The sequence below is a fragment of the Alligator sinensis genome, unplaced genomic scaffold (genome assembly GCF_000455745.1).
Source record: "Alligator sinensis unplaced genomic scaffold, ASM45574v1 scaffold1185_1, whole genome shotgun sequence".
Classification (NCBI taxonomy): Eukaryota; Metazoa; Chordata; order Crocodylia; family Alligatoridae; genus Alligator; species Alligator sinensis.
Window position 1 is genome coordinate 200,611 of NW_005842900.1, and position 14,648 is coordinate 215,258.

Below are 14,648 nucleotides of genomic sequence, written 5' to 3' on the forward strand. Positions count from 1 at the left end.
GTGCTTGGTTGCTGATAGCTGCTTGGAGGCTGCAGCCACCTGGCACTGGGAGCTGAATATACTCATAAAGGAACCCAGAAGATACTTTGGGGCTCCTCCAGTGTTCCAAAACGAGCCTTCATAAGGGTTTTCTGAAAAAACAGCCTCTTTGCGTGCCTCAGGGTTTGTTTGTAAGTTCTACAAGGAGCTGCAAGCGCTAGGGCTTGGGTTGTGGCATTGAGTATTGCTTACACGTAGCCAGGGCCAGATCCTACTCCCCCACTAGGCATTAAAGTGGCACTTCAATGCCAATCTGTGATCTGTTCCATCCTGAAAACAGTACTTCATCTCAGCCTTAGGAGTCCATCACCTAAAGCTGCGAGGGGGAAGACCTGGATCCATACACCTTTAAAAGCGATGGTTTTTCAGGAGTTTGCTCAGAGTGGAATAGAATTGCACTTAGGTGCCTACTGGGTGAAATAAGATCTCCTGCAACACTTCCTCACCTGACCTAGCTGTCCAGATGGCAGTCACACCTGGCAAAACAGCCTGTGCCTGTTGAAGTTAATTTGATCCATGGTGGGAGTGACGTGTGTCGAGGGGCGCTCATGATTCCTCTCTAAATGCCACGTTCTCTCCATCCCTGGGGGTTGTGAAATGTGGTGCTGGCCCTTTAAGGATCAGGGCTCTGGATTCATCTTTGGTGTATACAAGATTCCTTCAGGGACATCTGATAGCTAAGCAATCGCCATGACAACACCACTGTTAGGCTTGAATTGGCTGGGGCACAAAATGGGTGGCACCTGCCACTGGGGAAGCTGGAGGCTGGGGGGGGGGGGGACCGCACCGGGAGTCTGGGGTGAGGGAGTACAGCACGGAGGGACTGCAAGTGGCTCAGCAGCTTGGGCAGGTGCGCAATCCAGGTGGCGGTTGGGACTGTTCTGTAGCTGTGCTGCAGGTAGGGGGGGTCCAGCTCCTGCTGCCAGTAGCACTTCAGCTGGGGCAGGCCTGGGACCGAACTTCTGACAGCCGGAAGCCTGCAGTGGTCCTGGGCTTCCAGTGGGTCTGCCCCACAACACTTCCTCACCTGACCATTCCCTACCTCCAGGGTCAGCACTGGGGCCAACAGGGCCACTTGGGGGAGTGAAGGCCTCAGGACCAAACTCACAGCCTATCGGCATTAGTGTGAATGCAGATGGGGGCTCATATAAGAGCTATGGAGGCTGCTGTGGCTAGAGGGCAAGAACTGTGCCTGAGTAAGAAAGCCCTGCCTGGCTGTATTCTCTCCATGTAGCCAGTGCAGTCTTCAGGACCAGCCTATGCTACACATGGTTGAAGACCAGCCCTTGTGAAGAGCATGGAAGTACCTTAGCTTGGTCTGCACTGCCCCACTAGCTAACTGAGTAATGAGTAAGTAGCTTCGTTAATCTCAAATCCAGTAGAAGTCAGGGTAGATTTGCACCTTACAGACTAATTAAAACAGACACCAGGGTATATAGTACAAGCTTGTGAGAGCTGAAGCTTACTTCATCAGATGCTGGGAACGGATGTGTAGAAATCAGAATATCAAACAAGTAATGTCAGACTCCAGCCCTCCCTAGTCAGAATGATGGATTAGCCTTGTGTTGGGTCAACTGGTGCAGTATGTAATCAGCTCTGCTTGTTACAGCAGTTGTCTACCTGGCAGAGGCTGTTTAACTCCATCTCAACTCTGGACCAGGTGAAATGGTGACTCTCCTGTATGAACTTGGTCCTGAAACGTATCACTGGGAACTGAGTATACTCTGAACTAACTCCCAATTTTAGGACAGTGTCCTTTGTGATGCAACATTGCAGTCTCACTGCAGAACACTCTAGTGAGAGCTGCGTGTATGTCTTGTGATGTTGTGATTCCAGGTCACAAAGCTGTGGGGCTGTATTCTGATATAGGAAAGCTTCTGAACAGCCCATGCTGGAGGTGGTTATAGAGCAATCGTGATAAATGCACAAGGAGGGAAGAAAAATGTGCATTCCCTGGGAGGAAAAAAGGCTGGGCGTGCACGGTGCTGGCAAAACTGAAGCCAGTGGTAAGGTGAAAATGTAGATGTGCAGATGGAAACCAAAGCCTCTTGCCTCAGCTTTGGTTTCCACATTACCAAGACCATGAGGGACTCGAAATCTACCTGACCAAGTTCTGTGCAGCTTGCTGGCTGCTCCATTTTATGAGATTTAGCTGTGGGTAGGTAGAAGCTTCCAGCCTCTCCAACATGGAGGTGTGCAGCTCCATGGAAATAATAGTCCTGGCATCCACTGCTCTATTTTCATCTCAGACTGAACTGTGTGGCACGCTATATCAGGAGCTGGGGATTGACTGCAATGTCTAACAGCTGGATGCTGTGCTGCTCTTCTAACTGCTGCTTCTTGCTGAAGGTTCTTGTTCTGAGCTATGATGTCAGATGTTACGATGAATCTGAAGTCCTTTCAACTTGAACATGTGGCAGGAGAGAGTGAGCAGCCCTTGCTGCTAAATTTGAGATGCCATTCTAAGGGGTTGGTGGTAAATGCATGTGCCCATGCTGTCTTCTTCTGCAAGCTACTCAACACTATCAGGTAAGGCAGAAATGAGCATTCTTCCCTTGGTATTTATTAGTGCTGGTGAAAAGTGTTGGCTTGTCAGGCCTAGAGACTGAAAGCCTGTTTACTGCCAGAAAAAGGGTGCCCTAGGCAGTAGTGAGGCAGACTCTCCCCTTGCCAACGGATGTCAGCTGTCTCCTGGTGGAAACTCAGCTCTGGGGTTGAAAGGACAGCTCCTTACCTGGTCAGTCTTCAGCTTCTCAGTTAAATTTGTCAGCAAGGTGCCAGACATCACATGGTGCTAAACTTTGATGCAAGGCCCTGCCCATTAGAAATTATAGACCAAGACTGTCAAGCTGATTCAACACAGGCAAAGGCATAGCCATCAGAAAGCATTGATATATCTTGGGTATTGTCTGCCCAGGTCAGACAAAGGATGTTTATCCTAATCCTAATTTAATAAACTCCTCCCATTTCTCATCTGTACTCAGTAAAGTATGGGTAACTATTCCTTTGAGAGATGACCCTTGCTCAAGTTTATTCAGGCCTCTTTTGAGGTTAGACTAAGGACTTATGCTTTGTAACCAGCCAGAAGGTAAAGCTAGTTCAGAATATGGTGGGTAGGGTGCGATAACGCTGCAGTTCTGGGATCTGTTCCAGCTGCCTGTGGGCTTCTGGGTGGAATTGCCCAGTAAAGGCTTAAATGCCTAAGTGGTTTGGGCCACTTTACTGCAGATGCGATCAACAGGGAAAATTGAGATTTAGCCTCCTCGATTAAGAAAAGGAGGGCGCTGCTGGCAGACCATCCTGTACAAAGGCCACTTGGCTCTGGAATCCACACCAGCTCAGTGCCCTAGAGTCCAGTTTAGTCACTGTCCTATAGACACTGTATGACTCATTTTCTTAACAGGCATTTGAAGAGGGCCTGTGATAAGGTCTGGTACCTGAATGGTGGAATTAAAAGGTGGGTGGGGCAGGATTAAGAGGTGCCTACAAAGGCACCTGGCAATGGATTAGGTTGTGAATGTGTATTAGATGGCAATCACTGTGAATGGTAAACGATGGAGAGAGTCTGAGTTTGGGGTGACCACTGCTAGTTTGAGAACTAGGAATGAACAAGTGGGACCAACACCTTAAAACACAGAACAAGTCTAAACCCCTTTCAGGAACACTGGACAACAGTTTCTTTCTAAGAAGGACTGTGGTTCCAGGTTCTGAGGGTAATGGGGGTGTGTAGGTTTATGTTGGGTTGATGCCAACTCTTTGTGTATCCCTTCTCAGACAAGAATGGAGTGAGAAGTCTCCACAGACTGCTGCCATAGAATCCATAGGTTGCAACAGCCTGAAGGTTGGGATTATCGGTGGAGGACACATTGGGAAACAGCTGGTCAGGGCACTGCTGGATCTAAGTGGCATCACAGCACAGAACATCCATATCTCCACCAGGAGGCCAGAGATTTTGTGTAAGAGCCAGCATACCAGGGGGACTGGATTGGGAAAGGCAGCACTGTCACTGTGACTGATTTAGTGTATTCATAGATTCATAGATTGTAAGGCCAGAAGGGACCTCGGAAGATCACCAGGTCCAGCCCCCTGCACCAAGCAGGAAACATCCCACACCTATATTACACTCCCCAGTCCGCTCATTTCACTTGGTATTTCACCATTTCAGAATGGTGAATATTTCATATTCTTTCAGGCCCAGTCTGCTCTCGTTTGCACCATCTCAAGTAGAGATGGCTCCAAAATTATTGTTTCCATAGAAAACATTCACTTTTAGACAAAAATATTAACTCAGGTTTTTTTTTCTTAGGGGAAAGCAGATGACTCTATTCTTTTAACCCAAAGCCTTTCCCACAATTTTGATGCAGTATATTTGACCAACCACATCCCACTCTGGCTTTACTTCACTTTTCCTTTGAAAGCTGTTTCAGTATTAAGAAATATTCCTTGGTGAAGATCAGTATTTTCCTCCTTCTGTAATTTCACTCCATTATGCCTCTTAGATCTCCTTAAAGCACCCTGAACCACTCATCTCTCTCCAGCCTTCAAATATGTATAGACAGTTATTCCCTTGCCTACTTTAGCCATCATTTGATTAAGCAGTGCACCATTTTCTCACTTAATCTTGCCTCTTAATTCAGTCCCAACAGACTCTTAACCATTTTTATTGCTCTTTTATGAATTCTTCTCAGTAATTTTTCAAGACATTCCTCAGTGGTTGAAACATCAACGTGTTAAAAGTTCACTAAATGGATGGAACGGCTCTCTGAGCCAACAGCAATGGTGACATGGAAAAATAACCAGCCTGGGACCCTCTCCTCAAAGTTTCATTGCAGGGTCAGGCTGCCCCTCTCTTCATTCTGAAGTGGTGGAATACCAAGTGAAAGGAGTGGACTAGGGAGTTTAGTATAGGTATAAAATGCATGCAAAATGTCAGTTGTCATATAAGTAATGTAAAACAAGATGAGCTGAAGATAACTCTTCTCTAGGGAGATGACCAGGACACTGGAATCCTTTTTGTAATTATCTCCAGAGGATATGAGAAGGGGAGCCATTAAAGGGCTTTTTATGGATCTTGAAAACCAGCCAGACCCAGAGGTTTTTTTGGGTTTGTTTGTTTTTTTTTGTTTTTTTTTGTTTTGTTTATTTCCCAGTTAAAGCTTTAAATTAATATTCATGAAACAGTGCCAGCCATTTGAATTTTCTCCATATTTCTTCTGGGCAGGGAGGTTTAATTTCCTTATAGCCTGAGTGCCTCACATTTTATGGAAATAATGTTAATGGACAGCTTCTGATTAAGTTGTGAAGGTCCCCTGGGGGAAGGACTGTCCCAGTCTGAGGTGGGTGATTCACCTTCTCCCCAGGGCACACCTCACACCAGACTGCCCATCTGCAGAGCCTGGGTTCTGAGCTGGTGATTCCCTTGTCTATTTGCTTGTGTTTAGCAGAGCTCCAGCAGCTGGGAGTCGAATGCTTTTATGACAATGGCCAGCTGGTGTCCTGGGCAGATGTTGTATTCCTTTGTTGCCTGCCATCTCACTTGCTGCATGTCTGCTCAGGAATACGTGCTACACTCCGTGAACCCTGCCTTGTGTACAGCCTAGTCAGTGCTGTTCCTCTTCCCAGGTAATATTGATTTACCTCAGTTTGGCAAGCCAGGAAATTAAATCCCACAAGTTTTGTGTCACAGGCAAGCACAACGCAAGTTTTCTCTGTGGTGCTGCTGTCTAATGTATTTGGCCCAGAGTGGGGATGGTGGAGTTGCCAACTTTCACAATTTTATTGTAAGACTTTGTTGAGAGTCTTATAATATTTGGTAGGTTCCCTAAAGGCCCACCTGCTGGCATCAGGTGAATTTGTGCATATTTCTGCTTATATTTTGAAGCAATTGTCTATCCCTCATAGCACAGAGAAGCTTGAAAATGTGAGCAGGTACCTTAAAAGACTCAGAACCCAGAAGGCATTGAGTGTGTGCACGTGTCTATGTCTATATAGGCATGTTAGATAGGCATATGCATGCTTCCCATATTTAAAATAAAAAAGATAAGGGAATTCTGGTCCAAGGGTTTTTCACTGCTTAAGATTGGCCATGCTGGTGAGGTTAGCTTAGTCTCTGGCCCTTTCAGTTTTTTACCTCTTTGTTGAGCTAGCTAACAAAGGACCAGCTGTGATGTGGCTCTTGAAACACATCTCCATTTGGAACAATGCTGAGAGTCCCTTGTTTTTACAGAGGGCACCGAACAGCCATCAGATGTGAAAAACATGGTGGGTAGTGTGTGATATCTAGGACTGGGCTGCGATCTCTAGGATTTCAGTCTCTAGGACTGGGCTGCATCTGAATCGGCAGCAATCTCAGTGCAAGCAGTGAGAAATTCCACATGCCAGTTCTGATCTTTTACGCCAGGGGTGACCAATCCGTGGTATGGACCAACTTGTAGCACAGGTAGCTGGGGTGTGGGGCACATGGCAGACTGAGGAAGAGATAGGCAGCACAGTGGCAGATAGAGCAGGGAGCAGAAAGCAGAGAAACAGATTGGCCAAGGAGCAGAAAGCAGAGCAGCAGACTGGGCAGGAGAAAGGGGCACTCGGGTGTGGGGCTCATTTGTAGCACACTTGCCAAAAAAGTTGGCCCCTAATGCCCTAAGCAGTCCAGCCCTCCTCTTGGTATTTTATTATACAGACATGAGTGTTTACTAAAGTAGGGGGACTACACATAGTTGTTTCTGATGCATTGTTCCCAAATAAACCCTTATGTAGAAATACTTACCCTGGCACCTTGTTGCCATTTAACTTAAACAACCTTGAAAGTGTCAGCATAAGCACACATGTAGCTATTTGGGAACAGCTATTGTGCCTCCAATTCGTACCTGATCTTAATCCACATTAACATTCAAGTTTACTGCCTGTGCCCAGATTTGAACTCTAGGGAAGGAAGGAAGAACTAAAGTCTGTTGACCTTCAGACTGTGTTGTAAAATCCATATTTTTACTCTCGCTTACAGCAGATGACAGGGCACAAGGATGTTTAAATGCTGGGCTACATTGATATTGTGAATATCTCTCTTCTCCTAGCTAGAAGTTGGAATTCAGCAGTGGCTGGGTCTTCGTTATGCTGTATGTGAAGAGGATGGAAAGCACTTTGGGCTGAAAGGTGTCTGTAGACATGCACATTCATTCTCTGGCCTTCCTCTCCCTTAGTGCAATCTTTCTGTTGCTGACTTTGCTTTCAGGCTGAAGCAACTCCTTTCCTACAGTGCCATTGTGAGGCCACAGTACCAGTGTGCAAGCCACAACTTTACAAATGAATGGAGGCCTAATGGGACAATCACAGCTGCTCTTCAAGACCCTGCTGTTGTGAAGGCAACCTGTCCTGGTAGTCCTAAGGGTATGTGGCTTTCTTCCCTTTCTAGTCATTTTCCTGTGGTGCTGGAAGCAGTGTCTTTGCCTGAAACTAAAGCTACTCTGATTGTCCTACCCCAGTACAATTCAGCAGCAAGATTATGTATAGAGTAACAGCTGTTCGCCTTCTGTGCTGTCTGAGTAGTTCTGAGTAACTGTTTAGAAATGCAGAGTGTGAAAGCAGAACCTCCTAATAATAAAAGCGTGGGAAGCCTTGTCACTAGCTATTTTAAGTTAGACTGGACAAAGCACTGAATTAAGATAAGTGGGGAACAGTCAGGCATTGCAAATGGATGGGCAAAGTGCAAAGTGACCCCATCTCTAGTGTCTCTTAGAGAGCTTGGTGCTCTAGGCCACGTGGTTACAATCAGGACCATTACTGGAGAGAAGGCCTCTCCATGTGTGCTATGCACATTGTGTGTGTTTTATAACTCTTTTTGGAGTTGTAATTGCCTTTGGTGAGCTAGCAGTAACTTCAGGTTCCAGAGATAGTAAAGCCACAAGCTGTGGATAAGAGGCCTTCCTTATATGCATATATAAGGTTTAGGTCAAATTTTCTGGACTCAAGGCACTTGTCATTGGACTTGAAGCACCTCCATAATGTTTGTGAATTGAGTGGCATCCAATTTCAGAAGCAAATTATATATGATAGTGCTTACTTCCTGCAGAGGGACCAGGCAGTGTGGAAGTTGGGGATTGGCCAAACAGGAACAAGCCTGAGTCTGCACTTTTATCTGCTTATCTCCTCACACCTCACTTATTTCCTCACATTTTGTGGCACCATTCAAAGTATCTGGAGGCACAGCAGCCTGGTTGAGAATCACTGGTCCAAGTCCTTACTAGCACTTTCTTTCTCCCTTCCTGCACGAGTCAATTTTTGCATGTCTGCCATGATTAAATTTCAATGTGGGAATTGTCTTCTGCTACCCTAGTTTCTTCCATGGTTTTACTTGTTTAACTTCCTGTCCTAAATAGTATTGTTGGCCACTGTTAAACCGTCCTGTTTCAATTCAGTTATACACACTGCTGAATGTGGCTACGTAGTTGCTTTATATTCAGTGGAGTCTTGTAGCTGAAATGAGCTAGAGGATTCTTATCACCCTTATCACTACTTATTACTCTATTACTAGTCTGTACTAGATTTGAGGATTCTAATATTATAAAAGCCTTAGTCTGTCTGTAACACTTTATTTGTGCTCTGATTGGCTGTCTTGGGGGTAATGGCCCCAACCCTGGCCCTGGCCTGAAGCAGCAGCGGGGAGCCAGGGAACAGCCCAGGCCTCTGTCCCCCCCTGCCCCCTCCCCCTGTCATTCTTGACAGGCAATTGGCTAGTCTCCTCATAAGAATATAAGAATTGCTATTTAGTGGGTCTGACTACAGGTCCATCTAGCCCAGCATCCTGTGTTGCACAGCAGCAGACAGTGGATGTTGAAAGGGAGAGGGAACTGGATATGGCTAGGGTTTTTTCCACTGTTCCTCTCTCACTTGCAGCTTCCAGCATTCAAGGTCTAGGAAGTTCTGATTCAGAGGCTGTATCCCTAACTCCTGTTCTCAATAGCTACTGATGCCCCTTTCCTCCAAGAATTTGTCCAGTCCCTTTTTGTTCAAACCCTCATCTATGTTTGACCTTTGTAAATAAGCCCATTGTAGTTGCTGGGGCTTTTACCCTCCTCTCCTGTTCACTACCAGGAAAAGGTCTATTTCCTTCACATTTGCATATACAGTTGTAAATGTAATTTGTTCTCTGGTATATTGTGCAGGGAAAGTCACTGTCAATGCTAAGTGGTTGGAAGCTGTTTTCTACGCAGCCCTGAACAGTTGCATGTGGCAGCACCTGTCCCACCAGGAGACATTGAAGTTACTCAATAGTGTATGCTTTTCTGAGCCCTGCCATGTCTGTGTGGAGAAAGAGACTTGCCCCTTGTTTGTGTGTGGGAGCTTTGTCAACCAAACCTTTGCTGCCTCCCTGACTCAACAAGAGTAAGTAAGGTGTCAAAATTCAAAGATGGCTGGATGGTCTCTGAGTGTTTGTCATATCCCCTGGTTTGAAAGGAGGGCTCTTCTGATGGCATAAGAAGAACACTATGGTGTACATGACTCCAGTGTGAAGCATCAGTGAAAGGTTCAACTTTAAAATCTGACCTAAATTTCAGTGTCTCTTAAGGAGACTTGACTCCCAAATGCCTCATTATGAAAATAATGGGAGCTGCTATTGAAAATGTTACCCACTCTATCAAGACATAGACATCAACCCACAACCTAGCATATTGGCAGCTGTCAGAGTCTAAATCCATGCCATGAATATCCTGGTATCTTATCCTGAGCCCCTCCTATTCTTATCAGAATGAACTGCTCTTTCAGATATAAGAATCTGCTACATGCAGGGGCACAGGACTTGTGGCACTAGTGCAGTCTAGCTAAATAAGACCAGGACGCATAAAAAATGAGACCAGGCCAGATCAGCAGTCCCTGTAGTCCAGTCTCCTGTCTCTGAAGACTCCAGCTGTAGCTCCAGAGAATCCATCAACCAGACTAGGAAGGAGATACTGGTTGGAGCGAATCCAGAGTGTATTTAGGGAGCCATTTGGACACCATCCAGTAAAACTTTTTTTGAAGGTGTGCCTGGACAAGGAAAAGGAAGACAGCTGTGGAGCTGTTTTCCTTGTCCAGGAACATCTTCAAGAAGAGTTTTACTGGGAGGTGTCCAAATGGCTCCCTAACTACATTCAAAGGACAGTGGGTGCCAACCAGAGTTCTCTGCTTGGTATCTTCTCTACACACCCTAGCTATTGACTTATAACCCATACTCCTATTCCTGTTTTCTCATTTGTTTTTGTCCCATAAGTTCTGTGCTTAGTGGCCTCCCTCTAGCCATTTGAGGTGGGGCTTTTAGCTTCTACTGGGTCTAGGCCCATTGTCCCAGAACAAACTAGGTCTGTCTCTGACAGTGGCCAGCAGTAAGAAACCTCATAGAGCAGGGGAGGGCAAAATGCGGCCTGGGGGCCGGATGTAGCCTGCCAGGCCATTCTATCTGGCCTGCAGGGCCCCTAAAAAATTTAGAAAATTAATATTTATCTGCCCTTGGCTGCCTGTCATGCGGCCCTCTGCCCAAAATAATTGCCCACCCCGGTCACAGAGACTAATCTGCCTATAGGGGATTTTTCTTCCTTACCTCTTAGTGCTTGGCTTCTGTACTGACCCAGGAAGGATAATATCCTTTATAAAAATCTGTATGTGTAATATAACTGCATCAGTTCTCATTATCTACCTAAATGTTCAGTCCTAGTTTGAATCCTACTATGCTCTTGGCCTAGAGCTTATCTGGTAGCAGTGAACTAATTACTTATCGTGTTAAAAAATCCTTTTCTCGTTTTGAAATTTGGAACCTTTCAATGTCCTTGAACATCACATTGTTCTTGTACAAAAGAGAGGAGTGCCTGACTTGCCTTATTTATACCATTTATCATGGAACAGACTTCCTGTTCTTTCCCCTCTTATCTTATAGCAGGATGTCTTCAATAGGAGCCTGAAGGAGGAAGTAATTCCTCCCTGCATCACCCCTCTTATCTAGACAAACCAACACCACTGCAAAGCTATTGTTGGTTTTGGATGAAACGATGAACTTCCTTTATCACTCCCGAGCAACCAGACTCCAGTGAAGAGCTTAAAGGGTCCCTTTGCCGTAGATTTCCTCTATTTTTTAGAACCTTTCCCTTCTCTGTCTTTTAAAACTGATTCATAGAAGGGGATATGGAGCTCCTTTTGTTAACAAATATTAGTGCCTTGTAACCCACAGGCAATGCCCTAAAGAAGGACAGCTGTCTCACTGTCTATTTAGGTTTCAACCTTTTGTGTGTACGTAGACCAGAAGTTCCATGGTTGCACCAATTCTCCTTAAAAAAAAATGAATTAAATTTAATATGGATGGAAGTTACCAGTTTAAGAGACACTGATTCTGTGGAATGCTGGGTTTATTACCCAGAGAAAAGCACATTGTCTGGATTGTACTCTGCTGGGATCATCTTCAGGAATTGCAAGTACAGTCTTCAGGGCTTTTCCAACGGCAGCCCCCTCTTCTTGGACCACAGCAAAGGAGTCTAATGTGTGGGGTGCTTTTTCTGATGTAGTATCTATTGGGTAAAAGTAGCTTTTGGTCACCACAGATGAAAGATTGCTTGGTACTGTTTACTAGCGATTAAAATCTCTAAAACTCATCATTGGTTCCTAAGCCATCCAGTCCCTGCTAATTCTGTTTTCTGTATAATTGTTATATTAACCATATTAAAGAACCTTCCAGATTCCCTAGTCAGGATCAGGACCCCATTGGATTAGGTATAGCACAAGAAAAGCTGGTTCTTACAAGACCCAAGGCAGTGGCATCCTTGCTGTGGGACCTGTATGATGAATATGCTTGTACACTGTTTCATGTTGTAAACCCATTAGCTCCCATTTATGCAAAATCTTCTCATTTGAACTGGTGGTGTCCAAAGACCACAACTTCCTGAATCTTGTTGCTTTCTCAAAGGGCTAAGAAAAAGTGCATAACTTAAAGGATGTTTATTTGTTAAATCATACCTCTGGGTGCTGACAGTGGTGATAGTTGCTGACATATAAATAATAAAGCCTGTTTTCTTTTCCCAGCACCTTTCCGTGGTTTGACCTGACAACTGTACAACTGAAGGAGACCCCCTTTGGCCAGCTCCTAGCAAGGTGTGTGCATCTCCAGAACCACCTTGCCCAGCTATATCATGCCTCATTTGAAGCCCACACTGACAGCAGGATGTCTCTTTGTCCTGCCACAGCAGATCCCAGTATGGTGACCTGTCATGAATCAATGTCCACTATGACCGCTTTGGATGTGACTGGCACAGAAAGCCTGGAGGAAGTTCCTCACACTGATTTTGAAACTTCATAAAGTAGAACCAACCCTCTATGGATGGGGCTGCTTTGTTAAATTTTCTTACTAAAGAGAATTGTTATGGAGATTAATACCCTTTTCTTATCAGTTTCCACTGAAGAAATCCATCCCATTTTTGCATGTGCTAGAGGAACCATAGTGAGGATTCTGCAGAAAGAATAAGACTGGTATAGCAAATAACTTTGGCTTGACTGTCACCCTTGGCACAGACCGCTGCAAAAAAGGGTCAAATTAAAGGGAGATTGAGCAACTTTCTTACCCGAGTTCTGAAGCACCTGAAAGCTTCCCATCCTTTAGTCTTCCCTGGTTTGCAGAGGTTATGGCAACAATCTCACAGAACGTTAGTTTGGGATATTTGATTTTTACTTTTAGTAGCCCCAGGTTAAGGCTGGTTATAAAAAATGCACTAGAATCAGTTAGCTGATGACCAGGGCTATTACTGAACAGTCCTTTAACTCAAGAGTAAACAGGATAAGGAAAAAGTAGAAAATGGCAAGTTTTGCTTGCTTTTTAAATGCTTAGAACAACACTGTGGATTAGCGACCTCAGTACAAAATAGTGTTTGCATCTGAGAGTTCCTGACACCTCTTGGTTGTCTAATAAACCAGGAGGTTTCAACATTTTTGGATCGGTGTACCCCTGGTGGCTGGACATGGAGCAGTGTACACCCGGTGGTGGAGCAGGGGAGGGAGGGGTGGCGGCACGCAGCTGAACACGGAGTGTCAGTAGCTGCCACGTGCAAGCTTTCTCACTCCCTGCGTCCGGCTGGGCAGCAATGCAGGATGGTGCATGGTGGCACTCCATCCCCGCCCACCTGCACATAACACCTAGGGCCTTCTCAAATACCCCGGGTTAACAACCTGAGTAATAAACCAATACTTAAATGTCATCTTGTCCTAATCCCTCAGTTCAATTAAACTGCTGGATTTTTCTCTGTGGAAGCAGTTTAGGATCTTTTAATGGCTTCAGTCCCAACCCACATGGATTTTAATCTAATCAAATCTCTCAAATTACGTGGGATTAGGTTGTTCATTATTTGGCTGGGGGGGTGGAGAGGGGGAAGGGGAGTGTTTCTCAAATAAACCCCTGCTGATGATGATTCAGTCAGGAATACTTTTTCCTTTGGATCAAGACTAAACCAACATGCAGTGTAGTACTTTGGTGCAGAAGGTGCTACTTGTAAGACTGTGATTTACATTGCAAGGCTCACTTGCATAAAAGATTGCCCAATGCTTTTCTCCCAAACAAGGGTGATGCCCTAGTATCCTGCCCAGTCCATCAAATCAATTCTCACTCCTAACATTCTCTCTTCAGTCTCAGTTATAATATTCTTGACTTCTAGTTCTCAGCTCCCTTATTATTCAGTGCTGCTTGCACCAACTGTGCCATTTATAACTCTTTCAAGTACATGTGTAGGGTGGTGGGGGAATTTTAGAATCACAACACTGAACTGAGGACAATGAGTTCAGTGCCTGGCAGTGTCCCAAAGGCGCTTCTCTAGGGACAAATGTTTATATGCAAGCTCTTCAGGGAAAGGACTACACATGGCTGAGCACAGTGTGCACACTAAACAAGAGCAGTAAAGCGCCTTTTCTTTAATATGAAGAAAGTGGGACAGCCAGAGACACAGCAAAAGAATCAGTTTGTCCAGTAGCTTGATCTGTTTTTCAGGGTGGAATTATAGCATGTGGCTCTGTTTTTGCTTCTTGGATGCACGGGGAAATGGTGAGATTGTCTGTGTTCATATCAGTTTGGGCTTTTTGCAAAGACGTAGTTATGGCATATGGTTTCAGTCCTGCTTCATGGACAAACTTGGAGAAGGTGAGGGCATCTGCTGTCTTGCCAGTTGGGGCTTTGTGCTCTAGAAACAAGCCCATGTTGTCCCTGTAGGGGAGGGCAATGCTTCTGCTCCAGAGAGGCTCTGTAATCCCCAACAGCTCCCGCACATGCCTTGAAATCTCCTGAAATGCAAGAATTTGGAACATCAGGGATCCTGACCTCAGGGCAGTGGCTAAAGCAGAAAAACTATGTGTACTGCCCAGTAGTGCTGACAGGGACTCCTACACATTCTGATTTGATAACAATTCCCCTTCATGCTCTGAAATGAAGCAAACAAGGAGCCTGGCGTGCAGGTGAGATTAGGAGAGTGCCAATGGAAGAATAAATTCTGATAATCTCACAGGTTTATTCCATCTGTTTGAGTCAGATCTGCTGCCTAAATAGATTCATAGATTCATAGATGTTAGGGTCGGAAGGGACCTCAATAGATCATCGAGTCTGACCCCCTGCATAAGCA

General features: G+C 45.2%; 2 protein-coding genes across 2 annotated transcripts in view; one reads left to right on the top strand and one right to left on the bottom strand.

Annotated features, from left to right (window-relative positions):
* The first annotated feature begins 1,411 nt into the window (after nucleotides 1–1,411).
* Nucleotides 1,412–13,677, top strand: NOXRED1 (NADP dependent oxidoreductase domain containing 1). Its single transcript, XM_025192159.1, has 6 exons — nucleotides 1,412–2,568; nucleotides 3,814–3,995; nucleotides 5,481–5,661; nucleotides 7,265–7,419; nucleotides 9,195–9,414; nucleotides 12,076–13,677. Exons 1-6 carry the CDS (start codon nucleotides 2,405–2,407, stop codon nucleotides 12,347–12,349), a joined length of 1,176 nt encoding a protein of 391 aa, XP_025047944.1. The 5' UTR covers nucleotides 1,412–2,404; the 3' UTR covers nucleotides 12,350–13,677.
* A 93-nt stretch (nucleotides 13,678–13,770) lies between these two features.
* Nucleotides 13,771–14,648, bottom strand: part of SAMD15 (sterile alpha motif domain containing 15) — a 7,358-nt gene continuing 6,480 nt past the window's right edge. Inside the window, exon 3 of the mRNA XM_006035950.3 lies at nucleotides 13,771–14,313. Within this exon, the coding sequence (XP_006036012.2) occupies nucleotides 14,020–14,313 (294 nt within the window). The 3' untranslated portion in view covers nucleotides 13,771–14,019. The remainder of the gene's footprint in view (nucleotides 14,314–14,648) is intronic.